Source organism: Bubalus bubalis, chromosome X (genome assembly GCF_019923935.1).
Source record: "Bubalus bubalis isolate 160015118507 breed Murrah chromosome X, NDDB_SH_1, whole genome shotgun sequence".
NCBI classification, from domain to species: Eukaryota; Metazoa; Chordata; class Mammalia; order Artiodactyla; family Bovidae; genus Bubalus; species Bubalus bubalis.
Genome location: NC_059181.1, coordinates 110151311 through 110168827, shown reverse-complemented (window position 1 = coordinate 110168827; position 17517 = coordinate 110151311). Strand labels below are relative to the sequence as shown.

The 17517-nt window shown below is 40.5% G+C and overlaps 1 protein-coding gene across 1 annotated transcript; it reads left to right on the top strand.

Annotated features, from left to right (window-relative positions):
• The first annotated feature begins 13251 nt into the window (after nt 1-13251).
• On the top strand, nt 13252-14401 carry LOC112582333 (spermatid nuclear transition protein 3-like). The gene is made up of 2 exons (XM_025277209.2): nt 13252-13801; nt 13984-14401. The coding sequence occupies exons 1-2, from the start codon at nt 13685-13687 to the stop codon at nt 14197-14199; spliced, it is 333 nt and encodes a 110-aa protein (XP_025132994.1). The 5' UTR covers nt 13252-13684; the 3' UTR covers nt 14200-14401.
• Nucleotides 14402-17517: the final 3116 nt, after the last annotated feature.

Genomic DNA, 17517 nt, shown 5'->3' with positions numbered 1-17517 from the left:
GGACTGTAGCTGCCAGGCTCCTCTGTCCATGGGATTTTCCAGCAAGTATATTGGATTGGGTTGCCATTTCCTTCTCTAGGGGATCTTCCTGATCCAGGGATCAAACCGGGGTCTTCCACACTGCAGACAGACTCTTTACCATCTAAGCCACCAGGGAAGATTTGCCCCTATTATTATGTGCCACTGAAAGATTTATAGCAAAGGAGGAATAGGAAGAAAGTGAAAATTTATTAAAAAAAATGATTTGAGCCCAATTTATAGGGCTGACAGAAAGAAGGAAAGGCAAAATTTACCAGTGTGGAAATTATCAAAGGAATCTGAGGCCATTGGAAATGAAAGGAAAGGGAACGTTGCAATGGAAAAAATCAATGAGATTTGTTGACTTATTGGATAAAGTTGGCAAAGAAAAAGAATGAGATAACATTCCTGATTTTGGAGCTGGAGAAAATGTTCAGTTCAGTTCAGTTCAGTTCAACTGCTCAGTCGTGTCCAGCTCTTTGTGACCTATGGACTGCATTATGCCAGGCTTCACTCTCCATCACCAACTCCCAGAGGCTACTGAAATTCATGTCCATCACATAAGTGATGCCACCCAACCATCTCATCCTCTATAGTGCAGATCCTGAGTCACTGCCTGGAGAGTAGTCTGATCCACATGTCCCTGTGACATGACTGACAAGCCTTTGTTGAGTAAGCCCACTGAGAACTCAGGTTTGTTATCAGAGCATATTTACCATTCTCACCTACCCCCACTTATCTAGATGGTTATAGATTTTGTCAGCTTCTCAATGATTTCAAGTTTTAAGAAGCATTGTACTACTAAATTGCCTCTGCTGTTCTGTATGTGAACTTGTCCCCACTTTCAGCTTTGTATTTCTTATCTCTGTGAAGTGAACTGAAGCAAAGTGAAAGTTGCTCAGTCATGTCTGACTCTTTGTGATCTCATGGACTGTAGCCTGCCAGGCTCCTCTGTCCATGGAATTCTCCAGGCCAGAATACCCAAGTGGTTAGCTGTTCCCTTCTACAGGGGATCTTCCCAACCCAGGTATAGAATCCAGGTCTCCAACATTGCAGGTGGATTCTTTACCATATGAGCCACCAGGGAAGCCCCTCTTCTCTATATACTGATCATCAATAGATCATGTCCTTAAAAAAGGCAATGGCATAGAAAATAATATAATTTGATTCTAACCCAGCATTTCTCAAAGCGTTTTTCAGGAAGCATTGCTTCTGGGAGATATTAATATGTGTAACTGAACAGAATTTCCAAGATTATACAATTTCGGAACATAGTGCTTTCTATACATCCCTCTTAGAGACAGACACTTGACATATATTATCATACTAAAGACTTTGAGTAGACCTAAAATACAAAAAGAAGCCAAAGTTACATGGTTTCAAGTGTTTCCCACATTTATGTGTCCATAACTTTTCTTTCCTCCAAACATGTCTCAGAAGTTGTTCTATTTGTGGAAAGTAGTTATGGGGTTGCTGCTGCTGCTGCTAAGTTGCTTCAGTCGTGTCGGACCCTGTGTGACCCCCTAGACAGCAGCCCACCAGGCTCCTCCGTCCCTGGGATTCTCCAGGCAAGCATACTGGAGTGTGTTGCTCGTCCCTTCTCCAATGCATAAGAGTGAAAAGGGAAAGTGAAGTCACCCAGTCGTGTCCGACTCTTCGAGACCCCATGGACTGTAGCCTACCAGGCTCCTCCGTCCATGGGATTTTCCAGACGAGAGTACTGGAGTGGATTGCCATTTTCTTCTCCAAGTTATGGGGTTAGCCTGAGAAAGAAATCCTACAATTACATTTACAAAAAATGCATTTTCACCAGAAGAATGTTGAATGAGTCAGCGTTCTATCAAAGAAACAGAACTAATAGTTAAGTAGGTGTATTCATTTCAGAGGGCTGTTATAAAAAATTACCAATAAATGGATGGTGGTATGCTTAAAAAAGAAAAATATTATTTTTTCACACTTCTGGAGGATAGAAGTTCAAAATCAAGGTGTCAACAGGGCCATGTTCTCTCTGAAGGCTTTAGAAAAGAATCCTTCCATGCTTCTTCTAGCTTTTAGTGGTTGCTGACCATTCGTAGTTTTCCCTGGCTTTCTGACCTGTGTCTCTTCCATGTCTTCAAATCTTCCTCTCCTTCTAGGGACATTGGACATCAGATTTAGGACCAACCCAAACCCAGTATTGTTGTTGTTCAGTCAATCAGTCCTGTCCAACTCTTTGTGACCCCATGAGTTGCAGCACACTGGGCTTTCCTGTCCTTCACCATCTTCCGGACCTTGCTCAACCTCATGTTCATTGAATCTGAATGCCAACCAGCCATCTCATCTGTTGTCCCCTTCTCCTGCCTTCAGTCTTTCCCAGCATCAGAGTCTTTTCCAGTGGGTCAGCTCTTTGCATCAAGTGGCCAAAGTATTGGAGCTTCAGCCTCAGCATCAGTCCTTCCAATGAATATTCAGGATTGATTTCCTTCAGGATGGACTGGTTTGATCTCCTTTCAGTCCAAGGGACTCTCAAGAGTCTTCTCCAACACCACAATTCAAAAGCATCCATTCTTTGGTGTTCAGCCTTCTTTATAGTCCAATTCTCACATCCATACATGACTAGTGGAAAACTAATAGTTTTGACTAGATGGACATTTTTTGGAAAGGAATGTTTCTGCTTTTTAGTATGCTGTCTAGGTTGGCCATAGCTTTTCTTCCAAGGAGCAAGAGTCTTTTAATTTCATGACTGTAGTCACAATCTGCAGTGATTTTGGAGCTCAAGAAAATAAAGTCTGTCACTGTTTCCATTATTTCCACATCTATTTGCCATAAAGTGATGAGACTGGATGCCATGGTCTTAGTTTTGTGAGTGTTGAGTTTTAAGCCAACTTTTTCACTGTCCTCTTTCACTTTAATCAAGAGGCTCTTTAGTTCCTCTTCACTTTCTGCCATAAGGGTGGTGTCATCTGCATATCTGAGGTTATCGATATTTGTCCTGACAAACTTGATTCCAGTTTGTGCTTCATCCAGCCCAGCATTTCAGATTGATGTACCCTGCATATAAGTTAAATAAGGAGGGTAACAATATACAACCTTGACGTACTCTTTCCCCAATTTGGCACCAGTCCACTGTTCCAAGTCTGATTCTAACTGTTGTTTTTTGACCTGTATACAGGTTTTGTAGGAGGCAGGTAAGGTGGTCTGCTATTCCCATCTCTTTAAGAATTTTCCACAGTTTGTTGTGATCCACACAGTCAAAGGCTTTAGCCTAGGCAATGAAGCAGAAATTTTCCTGAAATTCTCTTGCTTTTTCTATGATCCAATGGATGTCGCCGATTTTATCTCTGGTTCCTCTGCCTTTTCTAAATCCGGCTTGTACATCTGAAAGTTCTCATTTCACATACTGTTGAAGCCTAGCTTGAAGGATTTTAAGCAGTATCTTGCTAGCATGTGAAATGAGTGCAATTGTGTGGTGGTTTGAACATTCTTTAGCACTGCCTTTCTTTGGGATTGAGATGAAAATTGACCTTTTCCAGTCCTGTAGCCACGGCTGAGTTTTCCAAATTCGCTGGCATATTGAGTACAGCACCTTAATGACATCATCTTCTAGGGTTTTAAATAGCTCAGCTGGAATTCCATCACCTCCACTAGCTTTGTTTGTAGTGATGCTTCCTAAGGCCCATTTGACTTGGGACTCCATGATGTCTGGCTCTAGGTGAGTGACTACACCATCATAGTTATCTGTATCATTAAGATATTTTTTGTATAGTTGCTTGGTGTATTCTTGCCACATCTTCTTAATATCTTCTGCTTCTGTTAGGTTCATACCATTTCCATCTTTTATTATGCCCATCTCTGCATGAAATGTTCCCTTTGTATCTCTAATTTTCTTGAAGAGATCTCTAGTCTTTCCCATTCTATTGTTTTCCCCTATTTCTTTGCATTGATCACTGAGGAAGGCTTTCTTTTCTCTCCTTGTTATTCTTTGGAACTCTGCATTCAGATGAGTATATCTTTCCCTTTCTCCCTGACCTTTCACTCCTCTTCTTTGCTCAGCTATTTGTAAGGATTCCTCAGACAACCATTTGCCATTTCTCATTTCTTTTTCTTGCAGATGGTTTTGATCACTACTTCCTATACAATGTCATGAACCTCTTTCCATAGTTCTTCAGGCACTCTGTCTATCAGATCTAATCCCTTGAATCTATTTGCCACTAAGGGATTTTATTTAAGTTATACCTAAATGGCTTAATATTTTCCCCTACTTTCTTCAATTTAAGTCTGAATTTTGCAGTAAAAATTTCATGATCTGAGCCACAGTCAGCTCCTGGTCTTATTTTTGCTGACTGTATAGAGCTTTCCCATCTTCAGTTGCAAAGAATATAATCAATCTGATTTCGATATTGACCATCTGGTGATGTCCATGTGTAGAGTTGTCTCATGTGTTGTTGGAACGGTTTGTATGCTATGACCAGTGCATTCTCTTGGCAAAACTCTTTTAGCCTTTACCCTGCTTTATTTTGTACTCCAAGGCTAAACTTTCCTGTTACTCCAGGTATCTTTTGACTTCCTGTATGAATCCAATATCACCTCATCTTAATTTGATTACATCAGCATAGATTCCATTTCCAAATAACTGCACATTCACAGATTCTAGGATTGGAGGTTACGACCTACCTCAGCATAGATTTTGGCTTCCCAGGTGGTGCTCGTGGTAAAGAATCCACCTGCCAGTCAGGAGATGCAAGAGACGTGCTTTGTCCCCTGGGTTGTGGAGATCCCCTGGAGGAGGACATGGCAACCCACTCCAACATTCTTGCTGGAGAATTCCAGGAACAGAGGAGCCTGGTGGGCTTTGGTCCATAAGGTCACAAAGTCAGACACTACTGAGCGACTGAGCACACAATATATCTTGGTGGGGGGGGGGGACACAATTCAAGCCACAACAGTGTGTATACACATACACACTTCTCATTTGAAAAGACCCTGATGCTTGGAAAGATTGAATGTGAGAGGAGAAGGGGATGACAGAGGATGAGATGGTTGGATGGCATCACCAACTCAATGGACATGAGTTTTGGTAAGCTCCGGGAGTTGGTGATGGACAAGGAGGCCTGGCGTGCTGCAGTCCATGGGGTCGCAAAGAGTCAGACATGACTGAGCGAGTGAACTAAACTGAACTGAACTGACACATACACACAGACATCTCAAGTAATTGGCTTTTGTGCATCTGTGGCATCTGGTTATGCAAGTCAGAAATGTATAGGACAGGCAAATGGGCTAGAAACTCTTGGATTGGAGCTGAGACATTGTTCACAAACAGAGTTTCTTCTTCCTCAGGGAACCTCAGTTTTGCTCTTAAGGCTTTTAAATTGATTGGATGAGGCTCACACAATCTCCTTTATTTGAAATTGATTGTAGATGTTAAACACATCTATAAAATGCCTTCACAGTAACATCTAGATTAGTGTTTGAATAACTGGGTATTTTGGCTAGCCAGATTGACACAGAAAGCTAACCATCGCACACATGAAATTAAGTTATCTAGTGAAGAATTTTCTGATGTTCTAGCATATTCTAGTACTCTTGCCTGGAAAATCCCATGGACAGAGGAGCCTGGAAGGCTGCAGTCCATGGGATTGCTAAGAGTCGGGCACGACAGAGCGACTTCACTTTCACTTTCATGCATTGGAGAAAGAAATGGCAACCCACTCCAGTGTTCTTGCCTGGAGAATCCCAGGGACGGGGGAGCCTGGTGGGCTGCCGTCTATGGGGTCGCACAGAGTCGGACACGACTGAAGCGACTTAGCAGCAGTAGCATCAGCATATTCTAAAGTGCTCAACAGAGAAAGCTTATTATTGTTTTTCTTAAAATTTTCTTGTGTTGCCTTTATTGGACATAGATCAAGTAAGGTAGCCATTTATTAATTAGTCCTGTCTCTGAATGAAAAGGAGAATTGATGAGAGGCAATGTAATTTTCTTCAGATATTTAAAAAAATAAATCATGACACCTATTTGAGTGTTTTGAAATCTTAACTTTAAAAAGATCTTGGAAAAAAAGTGAAATTGTTAGTAACTCAGTCTGTCTGACTCTTTGGGACCCCATAGATGGTAGCCCACCAGGCTCCTCTGTCCATGGAATTATCTGTCAAAATACTGGGGTGGGTAGCCATCCCCTCCTCCAGGGGATCTTCCCATTCTAGGGATCAAGCCTGAATTTCCTGCATTGAAGGTAGATTCTTTGCCATATGCGCCACCAGGGAAGCCCAAAAAGATCTTAGATAGCAGTGAAGCTAATAATCTTATTATATCAGTGGGTAAACAGGGCCCAGAGTTTATAAACACCTTGCTCAGATTTACCTGGCAGATTCAGACCCAACCTGAGATGAGAACCCAGTCCAGTTTTCAAGCCACAGTACTTCTCAGGCAACTGTCAAAGGAACATACTAGGCTATGTTGAGAAAACAGATAAATTCACTGGCCCGGCTCTTCCAATCATTACACTGTGGTAACACATGTGCACTGAGGAATCTTCACAGCCAGGAAGTGTCTGTGTGATTGGAAAGGGAGGGTGCCTGGGCATGAGAGTAAATCTCCCAACAGGAAGTTTTTCCCGGCACCAGACCTCTCAGGCCCCTCTTTAAGTGTAGGTCATGTCCTTCATCTGCATCCCATTTGAAACTCAATTTTAGCGTCTCTGAGTATACAAGGTTGGCCTGCCTCTGCATTTCAATGTCACTGTATGTTTTGATATCCTAGGTGACATGTCTGCATAAATACATTAAGACAGAAACGGCAAAGGTCATAACTTCCCTTATTACTGAAGATAAAATTTAATGAGCTAGATCACAGGCTGCTTTAAGAACTGCTGTGCCAGGTTAAGGGGCTCTGCCACTGAAACCAATTACAATGGGTACAATTATGACCTATTATAATAGCTGTATGTCAGGGTTACACAAAGATTCTGTCTCTGGGTAATTACCAACTAGGAAGCAGGTGAAGGAAAACTAAGGAAATTGTCATGGATCACACAAGAGACACAGAGCACAGAGAACACAGAGCTTGTAGCTATTCCGGGTGTGTGTGTCATCTGTTGCTAAGAGGAGCTGGCTTCACAGTCAGAAAGCCCTCTTCTTCTAGCACTAACTGAAAGGATATGTGATTTCAAAGACACTTTTATAAAAGTAGCTGAAAAGTGAATAGTAGGAGGGGGGAGGAAGAACTCAGAAAGCCCTTCTCTATTGTGACTGTTTCCTTAAGAAAGCCCTTCTCTATTGTGACTGTTTCCTTAAGGATTTTGCAAGATTTAGTGGGCTGACATTATTGATTTTGTTTTTTCAACTGAAATACAGGAGACTGTTACCCAAAAGCAAAATAATGTAGTAAAATTTGAACAAACCACCAAGATTAACTTAATAAAAGACCTTTAGATTCTCTGTTATACTTGCCCTTGTGGCTATTTACATGTCCTTTACCACACATGACTAACAGGGAGCCATTGAAGAGCCTTCTGACAATTGAAGATCCATCAGAAATATAGATGAAAACACTTTGAAAAAGTAACAGAATTTCCCCATGATTTCATGGATCAATTTGCACACTATTTATTTTTGAAAAGCCTTTGAGGAACCAGCACATCTCATTCAAGTGAAACACATGTGTTATCAGTGAGTAAATATTTCAAGATCTGGGGAGCAGGGGGGAATGTTTTAAGGAAAGCATCAATGACATTTATTAGAATCATAGGAAAGTCATTGCAGACAAGGGCGGCTATATTTCTGAATGTTGCCTTTTGAGTAGTATGATGCTTACAAAGGAAGGAGTATTCGATAAATGGCACAAAAAAATGTCAATTTATTAGAATATTCTTTGTTTCCTTTAAGAGGTTAAAGTTTTAAAAAAGTAGTTCCTAATATTGGTCGTTCAGACCACAATTGGAAAGACTTTCAGAATGACTCAAGACATTTTCAAGATCCTTTCAAAGTAATGAAGGAATTTGTGGGAAACTGGGAGGTCAGATCATCAGATCATGTCCTTACTGCTTGCCCTGAGACTGAGTTTTGGTGATATTGCTCTTATTATCATTAGAAGAGAAGGAAGAGGCTTTCCAGTAATTATATATTCATTCCATCTCTTTTCTCTCTGTAAACAAAGTTCATTTCTCCAAATTCTTCCGTTGTTGTCTATACTCTCCAAAATGCCATTTGTTTTACTCCTAATTTAGAATTTCTATCCTTTTCTTGGTGATCTTCCTCAGAGACTGTCCTTAAAGAATGGTGTAAGTATGCACTCAGACTCAGTTGTGTCTGACTCTTTGTGACCCCATGGACTGCATGCAGCCTACCAGGCTCCTCTAAGCAAGAATACTGCAGTAGCTTGTCAGTTCCTTCTCCAGATGTAAGCATGCTTAATCATCTAAAAGAGACTTCAGTCACTCTTATCGAGGCCACCAAGAGCCTTCAATAAATCAAAGGACAGAATACTCTCTAGTTTATTTTTCTAATTCTTTCGCTATTCAGTTGTAAATAATATCATCTCAAAAGAAAGAACACCCCTCTGAATGTGTGTTATAGTTGAGAGTTACTCAGGAAATAAGTCAGCCATCCTCTCAATAGAATAGATCAATGTCAATTTCTCTTAGATAACTTCAGTGGTCCAAGTGTGTCAATGGATTGCTGTTGTTGTTGTTGTTCAGTTGCTCTGTCATGTCCAATTCTTTGCGACCCCATGGACTGCAGCATGCCAGGCTTCCCTGTCCTTCATCATCACCCATGTCTTGTTCAAACTCATGTCCCTTGAGTTTGTGATGCCATCCAACCATCTCATCCTCTGTTGTCCCCTTCTCCTCCCACCTTCAATCTTTCCCAGCATCAGGGTCTTTTCCAATGAGTCAGTTCTTCACACCAGGCAGCCAAAGTACTGGAGCCTTAGCCTCAGCATCAGTCCTTCCAATGAATATTCAGGATTGATTTCCTTTAGGATGGACTGGTTTGAGCTCCTTGCCATCCAAGGGACTCTCAAGAGTCTTCTCCAACACCATAGTTCAAAAGCATCAATTCATTGATGCTCAGCTTTCTTTACGGTCCAACTCTCACATCCATACATGACTACTGGAAAAACCTTAGCTTTGACTAGACGGACCCTTGTTGGCAAAGTGATGTCTCTGCTTTTTAATATGCTGTCTAGGTTGGTCATAACTTTCCTTCCAAGGAGTAAGCATCTTTTAATTTCATGGCTGCAGTCACCATCTACAGTGATTTTGGAGCCCAAGAAAATAAAGTCTGTCACTGTTTCCATTGTTTCCACATCTATTTGACATGAAGTGATTGGACTGGATGCCATGATCTTCATTTTCTGAATGTCGAGTTATAAGCCAACTTTTTCACTCTCTTCCTTCACACTCATCAAGAGGCTCTGTAGTTCCTCTTTGCTTTCTGCTGTAAGGGTGGTGTCATCTGCATATCTGAGGTTATTGATATTTCTCCCAGCAATCTTGATTCCAGCTTGTGATTCATCCAGCCCAGCATTTTGCATTGATGTACTCTGCATATAGGTTAAATAAGCAAGGTAACAATATACAGCCTTCACATACTTTTTTCCCAGTTTGGAACCACTCAATTGTTTTATGTTTGGTTCTAACTGTTGCTTCTTGACCTGCATACATGTTTTGCAGGAGGCAGGTAGGATGGTCTGGTATTCCCATCTATATCAGAATTTTCCAGTTTGTTGGGATCCACACAGTCAAAGGCTTTAGTGTAGTCAATGAAGCAGAAATTGATGCTTTTCTGGAATTCTCTTGCTTTTTCTATGATCCAGTGGATGTTGGCAATTTGATCTCTGGTTCCTCTGCCTTTTCTAAATCCAGCTTGAACATCTAGAAGTTCTTGATTCACATTGAAACCTAGCTTGAAGAATTTTGAGCATTACTTTTCTCGCATGTGAAATGAGTGCAACTATGTGGTAGTTTGAGCATTCTTTAGCATTGCCTTTCTTTGGGGTTGGAATGAAGCTGACGTTTTCCAGTTCTGTGGCCACTGCTGAGTTTTCCAAATTGGCTAGCATAGTGAGTGCAGCACTTTAGCAGCACTGTTAATAGATACAGTGTTAAGTGTCAATAGATAGTCTTCTTTAGTATTTATATTGAACCATGGCTATTCAGAGAACATAGTAGTCAGCTATGCCTTTCACATAAGTGCTGATACTGAACAGTATGAGAGAAAGTAGAACATATACTTTGACATAAGAATTAATACAAGAAAAATGAAAAGGTACATCTGTTTAGGAGCAATATATTAAATACTGTACATTGCTTAAACCACCTAGAACTAATTGGCTGAAAAGTTCATTCATGCTTTTCTGGATCTTATGGAAAAACCCAAACAAAGTTTCTGGCTAACTCAATACAGTCCAAGAATGATAAACAGCCAGGTTTCAGACACATTAAAAAAAAAAAAAAACAACTCAGATATTTTAGAGGTTTTCTCTAATATCAGTGGGTCCACATTTAGAAGCAAAGCAAAACAGGGTCACAAATGAGTTTTTCTATCACTGGCATCATTAAACTTTCTTGAAATGAGATTCAATAATGACCTAGATCAATTCATATTTATAATCTTGTTATTCAGAGTGGTCCATGCACCAGAAATATCAGTATTACTTGGGAGTCTGTTAGAAATGCAAAAATCAAAGGCCCTACCCCAGACCTACTGAGTCAGAATTTGCATCTTATCAATCCTCATGTGATTTGTAACCACACTAAAACTTGAGAAATATTGCCCCAAACTCAACAGACCATGTGGTTCCAGTGTCTACTTCTATTATGGCTTTGCAAGAGCACATTTAAATCATTCCAGATACTGCTAGAGATTCAGTTTCATGACTCTCCCGACAGTTCCATACTCAGATTTGCCTCTATATTATGAGAAATGATATAACTTATTGGTAAATGGCTATACAGAATGGCCCTAGTGGAACAAACATGTAGCTTGAGGTCAAAGAATTATGCTTGACTCACTACTAGCTATGTGAACTGAATGAAGTGTTTTATCTCTCTAGTTGTCATTTCTTTCGCTTAATAGAATTGGGTAAATATTACCTGCATCATAGTGCTGTGAAGAGAATGGACTGAGTGATGAAAGCAGAGTGCTTAAATAAATCAAAGTTTGACCTGTTACCTGAGGACCATCTTTAAATTTCTTCCCAGAACTTCAGTATCAATTTCTTTTCTCTGGTTAACTCTCTAACTTGTTGTACCAAAGGTATTATGCAAGTTCTCATAAGCTAGAGTCTTTAATTTCCTCAAGGCATTAGCCTCTAAGGTCTCATCACAAAATCTTCATTACACTCTCTGACCATATTTAGTCCAAACAATGGCATGTGAATACAATGCAAATGACGTGTAGAGTATTTCCAACACCATAATTTAAGTGAAACAACCTTCTCCAAGCCTGACTGCAATTAGAGGACTCCTGGAGAATCCCACAGACATTTTATGACCATCTGTCAAACTGTGGCTTGGAGAATGCTAAGTCCTATCTGCAACACAAAATAATGGATCTGGAGGGCTTGTCTCATTTATAGTTTGACTGTTTGTCCTTGTTTGCCCAGCACAATCCCAGTTTATTATTGTTTATCCAGGTGTGATTATTAATAGCCCCAATTTCACTTTAAAAGATATCCCAGCTTGTATGATAAATTATACAGTCATCTATAAGCAGATGGCTTTGGTTATCCAAAGTTGAACCAGTAAATGCAAAAGAAATGTTGTGATTATTCCTTTGCCTTACCTAAGAAGCTCTTATTTAAAAGTTGCTTCTGACATAGACCCCTGTGAATTTCATCAGGTGTCCCAATCTCTACTGGATGTGCTATTCTCCACCGGCATGCATTACCCTTTAATATCCCCCTCCCCACCCCAATCTTCTCCTCTGTTGCAGAGGATGAAAACTTGGGATACATGCACCAGACAGCCTTGCCAGTTGAGGTCCATCAAGTCTTAGACTCCATGGTAAGCTGCATTAGTGTGAGGTTTGGAAACAGATGAGAAGCACAATCCATTTTCCTTTTGTAAGTGGCAAGCAGACTCGTAGGTTCCCTCAATGCATGTTTGTCTGTTGTTATTGCAGCCTCTGCATTCCCCAGCTACTTAATCTGCTTTGATGCTGAAGATCAATAAAGTGGGCAGTGATTTCCTCCACATCCCTGCCCCTGGGTGTTAACATCCCTGTAATTCTTTGCATATGCGAAAATGAAAGCTAGTGGACTCAGTCTGACTTTCACTTCTTTCTCCATTCCAGTACTGTATTGTTGTTTGTTTTTTCTTGCTTGCTTGTGGATGTTTTAACAATTCTATTGAGGTATGATTGATATAATTAACCTCCTCACTCCTCTTTGTTCCCGAAACCCAGGGAAGCTAAAGATCTGCTATTTGTTACTATACATTAGTTTACATCTTAAAGTTTTATATAAATGAAATCTTACAGTATGCACTCTTTTATATCTGGCTTATTTCACTCACCATGTTTTTGAGATTCATCAATGTTGTGGCAGGTACCAGATTTCATTACTTTGTATTATTGAATAGCATTCCATTATATGGTCTTCCCTGGTGGCTCAGTTGGTTAAGAATCCGCCTGCAATGCAGGAGGCATAGGTTTGATCCCTGGGTTGGGAAGCTCCCCTGGAGAAGGAAATGACAACCTACCCCAGTATTCTTGGCTGGACAGAGGAACCCGGTGGGCTACAGTTCATGGGATCTCAAGAGTTGGACACTACTTAGAGACTAAACCACCAATCTCCACCATATTTCATTATATAGATATACCTTGTTCATCTGCATGCCTATTTATGAATGTTTGCACTGTTTTCAGTTTTTTGGTGACTACAAATAAAGCTGCTATGAATCCTATTACAAGTCTTTGTATAGATATGTTTTCACTGACTTTGAATAAAGAGCTGAAAGTGCAATGCCTGGATCCTGTGAAGGCTTATTCAACATTTAAATAAATTAAAAGAAAAGATTTTCCAAAGTGATTATATTCCATTTGATATTTATTGTACTATTTTATATGTACAGTTTCCAGTTGTTCTCTATCTTTGCCAATATTTATAACTGTCTTTTTCATTTTATCCATTCTAATAGGGGAGAAATAAGATGATCCACATCTAAACTAAGACTGAATATGGCCACATTAGCTTAGAGGATGTGATATATATATATATAAATGTTAAGTAATGGTGAAGGATGAGAGAATGAAACATGGAATAGGAGAGGCCATGGAGTATGACTTTGTTAAAACATCCACTCCTTGCCATGTGAACCTTCAGAATTGAACATGGAGTGATGAAGAACATTCAGCAAGTCACTTTGGGAATGCTCTTTAGAGAGTGCTAAAGAAAAGCCCCTTTTGTTCAACCAGAGAAATCTGCCTCCTGAGAATCAGTGACAGAGGTATCAGGAGTGGTACTTTGATGGGAAAGCTATATCATCGCCTCCCTCAGCATCCACTAGCCCATGTTGATGGGCCAAGTGGTGCATTGTGATGTCTAAGCCCCCCAAGCCACCATTGGCTGGGGTAGTGCCTAGCTGACCAATCAGATTGAAGAGTGTGGCTCCTCATTGTCCTGAGAAGGTATATATAGGGAGGGCAGAGGCAGAGATTCTGGGTTAGGCCATTTCTTGTCATCATCATGACTAAAGTAACTAAGAAGCTATGGCAGTCAATAAGAGTTCCAATGCGGTTTGCTTCAAGGGTGAAAGGAAGAAAGAAGATCCTTTGTCAACGGAGATACAGAGGCTGTGTGAAGGTAAGATGACTCCAACTAAGCTCCCCATGTTCTCCATTGATTTTGCTGCCCAAGACCTCTACACTGCCCTTGCCTGGCACAAAAGCCCTCATCAGCCCACATCTCTTTTTCATGAAATGTCCCTTCCAACTCAGTTTTTATTCTCTTTCCTCAAAACTAATACCCTTCTCTTGTCTTTCCAGGCACGAAATATGATGATGAGTGTCAGAAGACCTCTACAAGGAACCATGAGAAAGAAAATCCGATCATATGCCACTCAATCGAAGAAGGTGAAGAAAACAAGAAAGCCAAACTGTTTTTTCTGTTCCTGTGCACGTAAGAAACTGAATCAAAGTAGAAAAAGATACCAAAATAGGAGGCAGAATCAAAGAAGGAGGCAGAATCAAAAGAGAAGATAAGTCAGCCATCCCAGAATAAGAGACCCTGGAGAAGTACAACCTGGGCAGCCAGTAACTGAATAGTAAAGGTCAGACAGTTTAGAATTGTGTCTCCAGAGGTCTGCTTTCTTAAAAATGGCCAACCAGGAAAAGACTGACTCTCACACTAACATAGTAAACTGATGGCTGCAATTAAAATAAACATCAAATGGTGAAAAGATGATATTTGTGTGTGTGTGTGTGTGTGTGAATTTTCTGATGGGAAGGGATGGAAGGAAGAGAAGAGGTGGGTACCTGAGAAGGGAGGGATATGGGGTCCCGAGAGATTGGGGAACAGACACTCAGGTCCACAATTAGATAGTTGAGGTCTGGACTGGGTCAGGAGTATGCACTGAAGATTGAAATCCCTGCTGAACAATTGATCTCAGGGTCAAGGAGAAGAGGTGTGGTGTTACTGCCTTTGTTTGCTGTGTGAAATGCCATTAGTGTCTAGATTGCCAGAATCCAGATGGGAAGAGGGTTTCACATGGGGATGGTGAATGTGAAACTCCCCCTGAGAAAGACAGACAGAAATCACTTCCTGGCTACCTACCTCATAATGGGATTTGTTGCATCACTCACCTATGCTGTCAGTTAAAGTTGCTCAGAAGGCACAAAATGCTGATACAACTAAAACCACAACTAGCACTCCCAAGGACTAAAATAATGTTTGGAGGGAAGAAACCAAATATTGATTAGGCCACTTTTTTGCAAAGAAATTGGTGGGAGAATTGTGTTCCCAAAGGCAGGACAGTGTGTGTGGTCCAATCCCGGTGCAGGTGACAAACAGGATCACTACCCGCAGATAATTATTTTTTTTTTTTTTGTGGGGGGCATTATGCAGGTTGTGGGATCTTAGCTCTCTGAAAAGTGATTGAAACCGTGCCCCTTTTAGTGAAACCACAGAGTCCTAACCACTGGACAGCCAGAGAAATGAATTCACAGAATTTGATACAAGTATTAATATACAACAGAGTAAAAGCTAGTCTTTTATTTGTCACCATACCCTAGCATTTCTAAATAACTACAGTTGTAAAACATTCTCCCCCAATAAAGTCTTTTGTTAGTCCAAGTTCTACAAGTTTATCATGGTTAAGGCAATGGCACCCCACTCCAGTACTCTTGCCTGGAAAATCCCATGGACGGAGGAGCCTGGTGGGCTGCAGTCCACAGGGTCGCGAAGAGTCGGACACGACTGAGCGACTTCACTTTCACTTTTCACCTTCATGCATTGGAGAAGGAAATGGCAACCCACTCCAGTGTTCTTGCCTGGAGAATCCCAGGGACGGGGGAGCCTGGTGGGCTGCTGTCTATAGGGTCGCACAGAGTCAGACACGACTGAAGCGACTTAGCAGCAGCAGCATGGAATATTTAATTTGGTATTAACTTTCATTTTGAAATGTTTTAAAAGGTTCAAGGAGTAGTCAATCAAATATGGAGATATATAAGGCAGAGTCTCTGAGCAAAGGAATCCTATGTGTCTTCAGAAAACATTTTAGAAAAAACTAAAACACAGAGTTTCACCATCAGCATGAAGAGTTTAGTTCAGATTTTAAGTCAATGATATATTATCTTTTATCTGGAATGCAGCTTCCTAAATCTTTCTGGCACTTTAATTCCTGAGAGACCCAGTTGATGATTCAAAGTCAGTCACTGAATGTGGTTTAAAATCAATAAGAATGAAAGACACCTTGGGTGTGCTGTCCTTTCAAAGGAAGTGGGAGCACTATCATGGCTTGCCTGAAGAAAATTAATTATCTAAAGCAGCTATCAGGATGATATGGGCAGAGAGATCTTATATCTACATATAGGTCAGTGCTGTGATTCCAGATCTGTATATATTATCACAATTTAATACTATCACACTTTAATGTCCTGCTTTAGGACTTACTGAAATGCTTGCTGTTATAGGGGAAGGTAACAGATTGTTAGGACTGAAGAGCTGAAAGTGAAAGTCATTCAGTCTTGTCCGACTCTTGGTGACCCCATAGACTATACAGCCCATGGAATTCTCCAGGCCACAATACTGGAGTGGGTAGCCTTTCTCTTCTCCAGAGGATCTTCCCAACCCAGGTTTCAAACCTAGGTCACCCATATTACAGGTGGATTCTTTACCAGCTAAGCCACAAGGGAAGCCAAAGAATATGGGATTAGGTAGCCTATCCCTTCTCCTGCAGATCTCTCCAATCCAGGAATTGAACAGGGGTCTCCATCATTGCAGGTGAATTCTTTCCCAACTAAGCTAGCAAGGAAGCCCTGAGGTGGACCAAAAGCTGATGTTAGAGGGCTTTGTTTCTCCAAAGTAGCCCTGATATATATTTAAATATGCTTGGGTATACTGCCACCTTCCAGAAAGAAGTGAGGATGCATTGAGTGTAAAAAGGATTCACAGACACTTAGGGTTAAAAGAGAAAATCATAAATAATAAGTCATGAGTTGAGAAAGGATATATCCAAGTAGGACAACAGTAAAAAATCAATATCAGACACCTGTATTTTCCCTTGAAAAGGACGGTATATTGTGACTCAGACATGTCAAGTCCTATTGCAAAAGCTGTTTTAGATTTTGGAGAGAGTTTTTTCTTTCACTCTTTAGCACATAGAATAAACTCTTTGACTTCCACTTTTACAGGTTCCCTATGAATAGATTTCAACTGACCTCTCTAGCTGTGTCCATAACAACCTCTATTGACTAATACAATGATTTCCCTAAGACCTCTTGCATTCCTCTTTGCCTGTGGCCATCCTATCTTCTGTGACTCAGAAACTAGCAACCATCTAAGGCCAGCCTAATGATCATCTCCCAAAGAAAATTTCTCAATGATTCTCTTGAGTATTAATTTATTCATGTTCTCTAATCACTTACTGTTTATTACATGCAGCTTTTATGATAGTTTTTGAGTATGTATCTTATCAGAAACATATGCCAGAGAAGTAAATTGATTAGAAATAAACATTTTGGTGATATAAAATGTTATCATAGGTTGAATTATCTAAGACTGTAAGGGAGAGAATCACTGTCTTCTGCCAAGTATGTCTAAGAATCTGTTTGAAAATATAATAAAATCCATAAACCAGAGAGTGGGTCAGAAGTCAAAGGAATTTAAATGAGAAGCTTCTTTTATCACTGGTCAAGAGGGACACCATGTCCTTGTATTAACACCACTTTGCATGACACCAAAGGCAAAAGCCAAAGCATTGCCCATGGACTCATGATAAGAGCACAATACTGCTGGCTCAGAGGCTTATCTTGCTTGGCAGAGGTCAAGAGCAAGTTTATGTTCTAAGAGTCAGAACACAT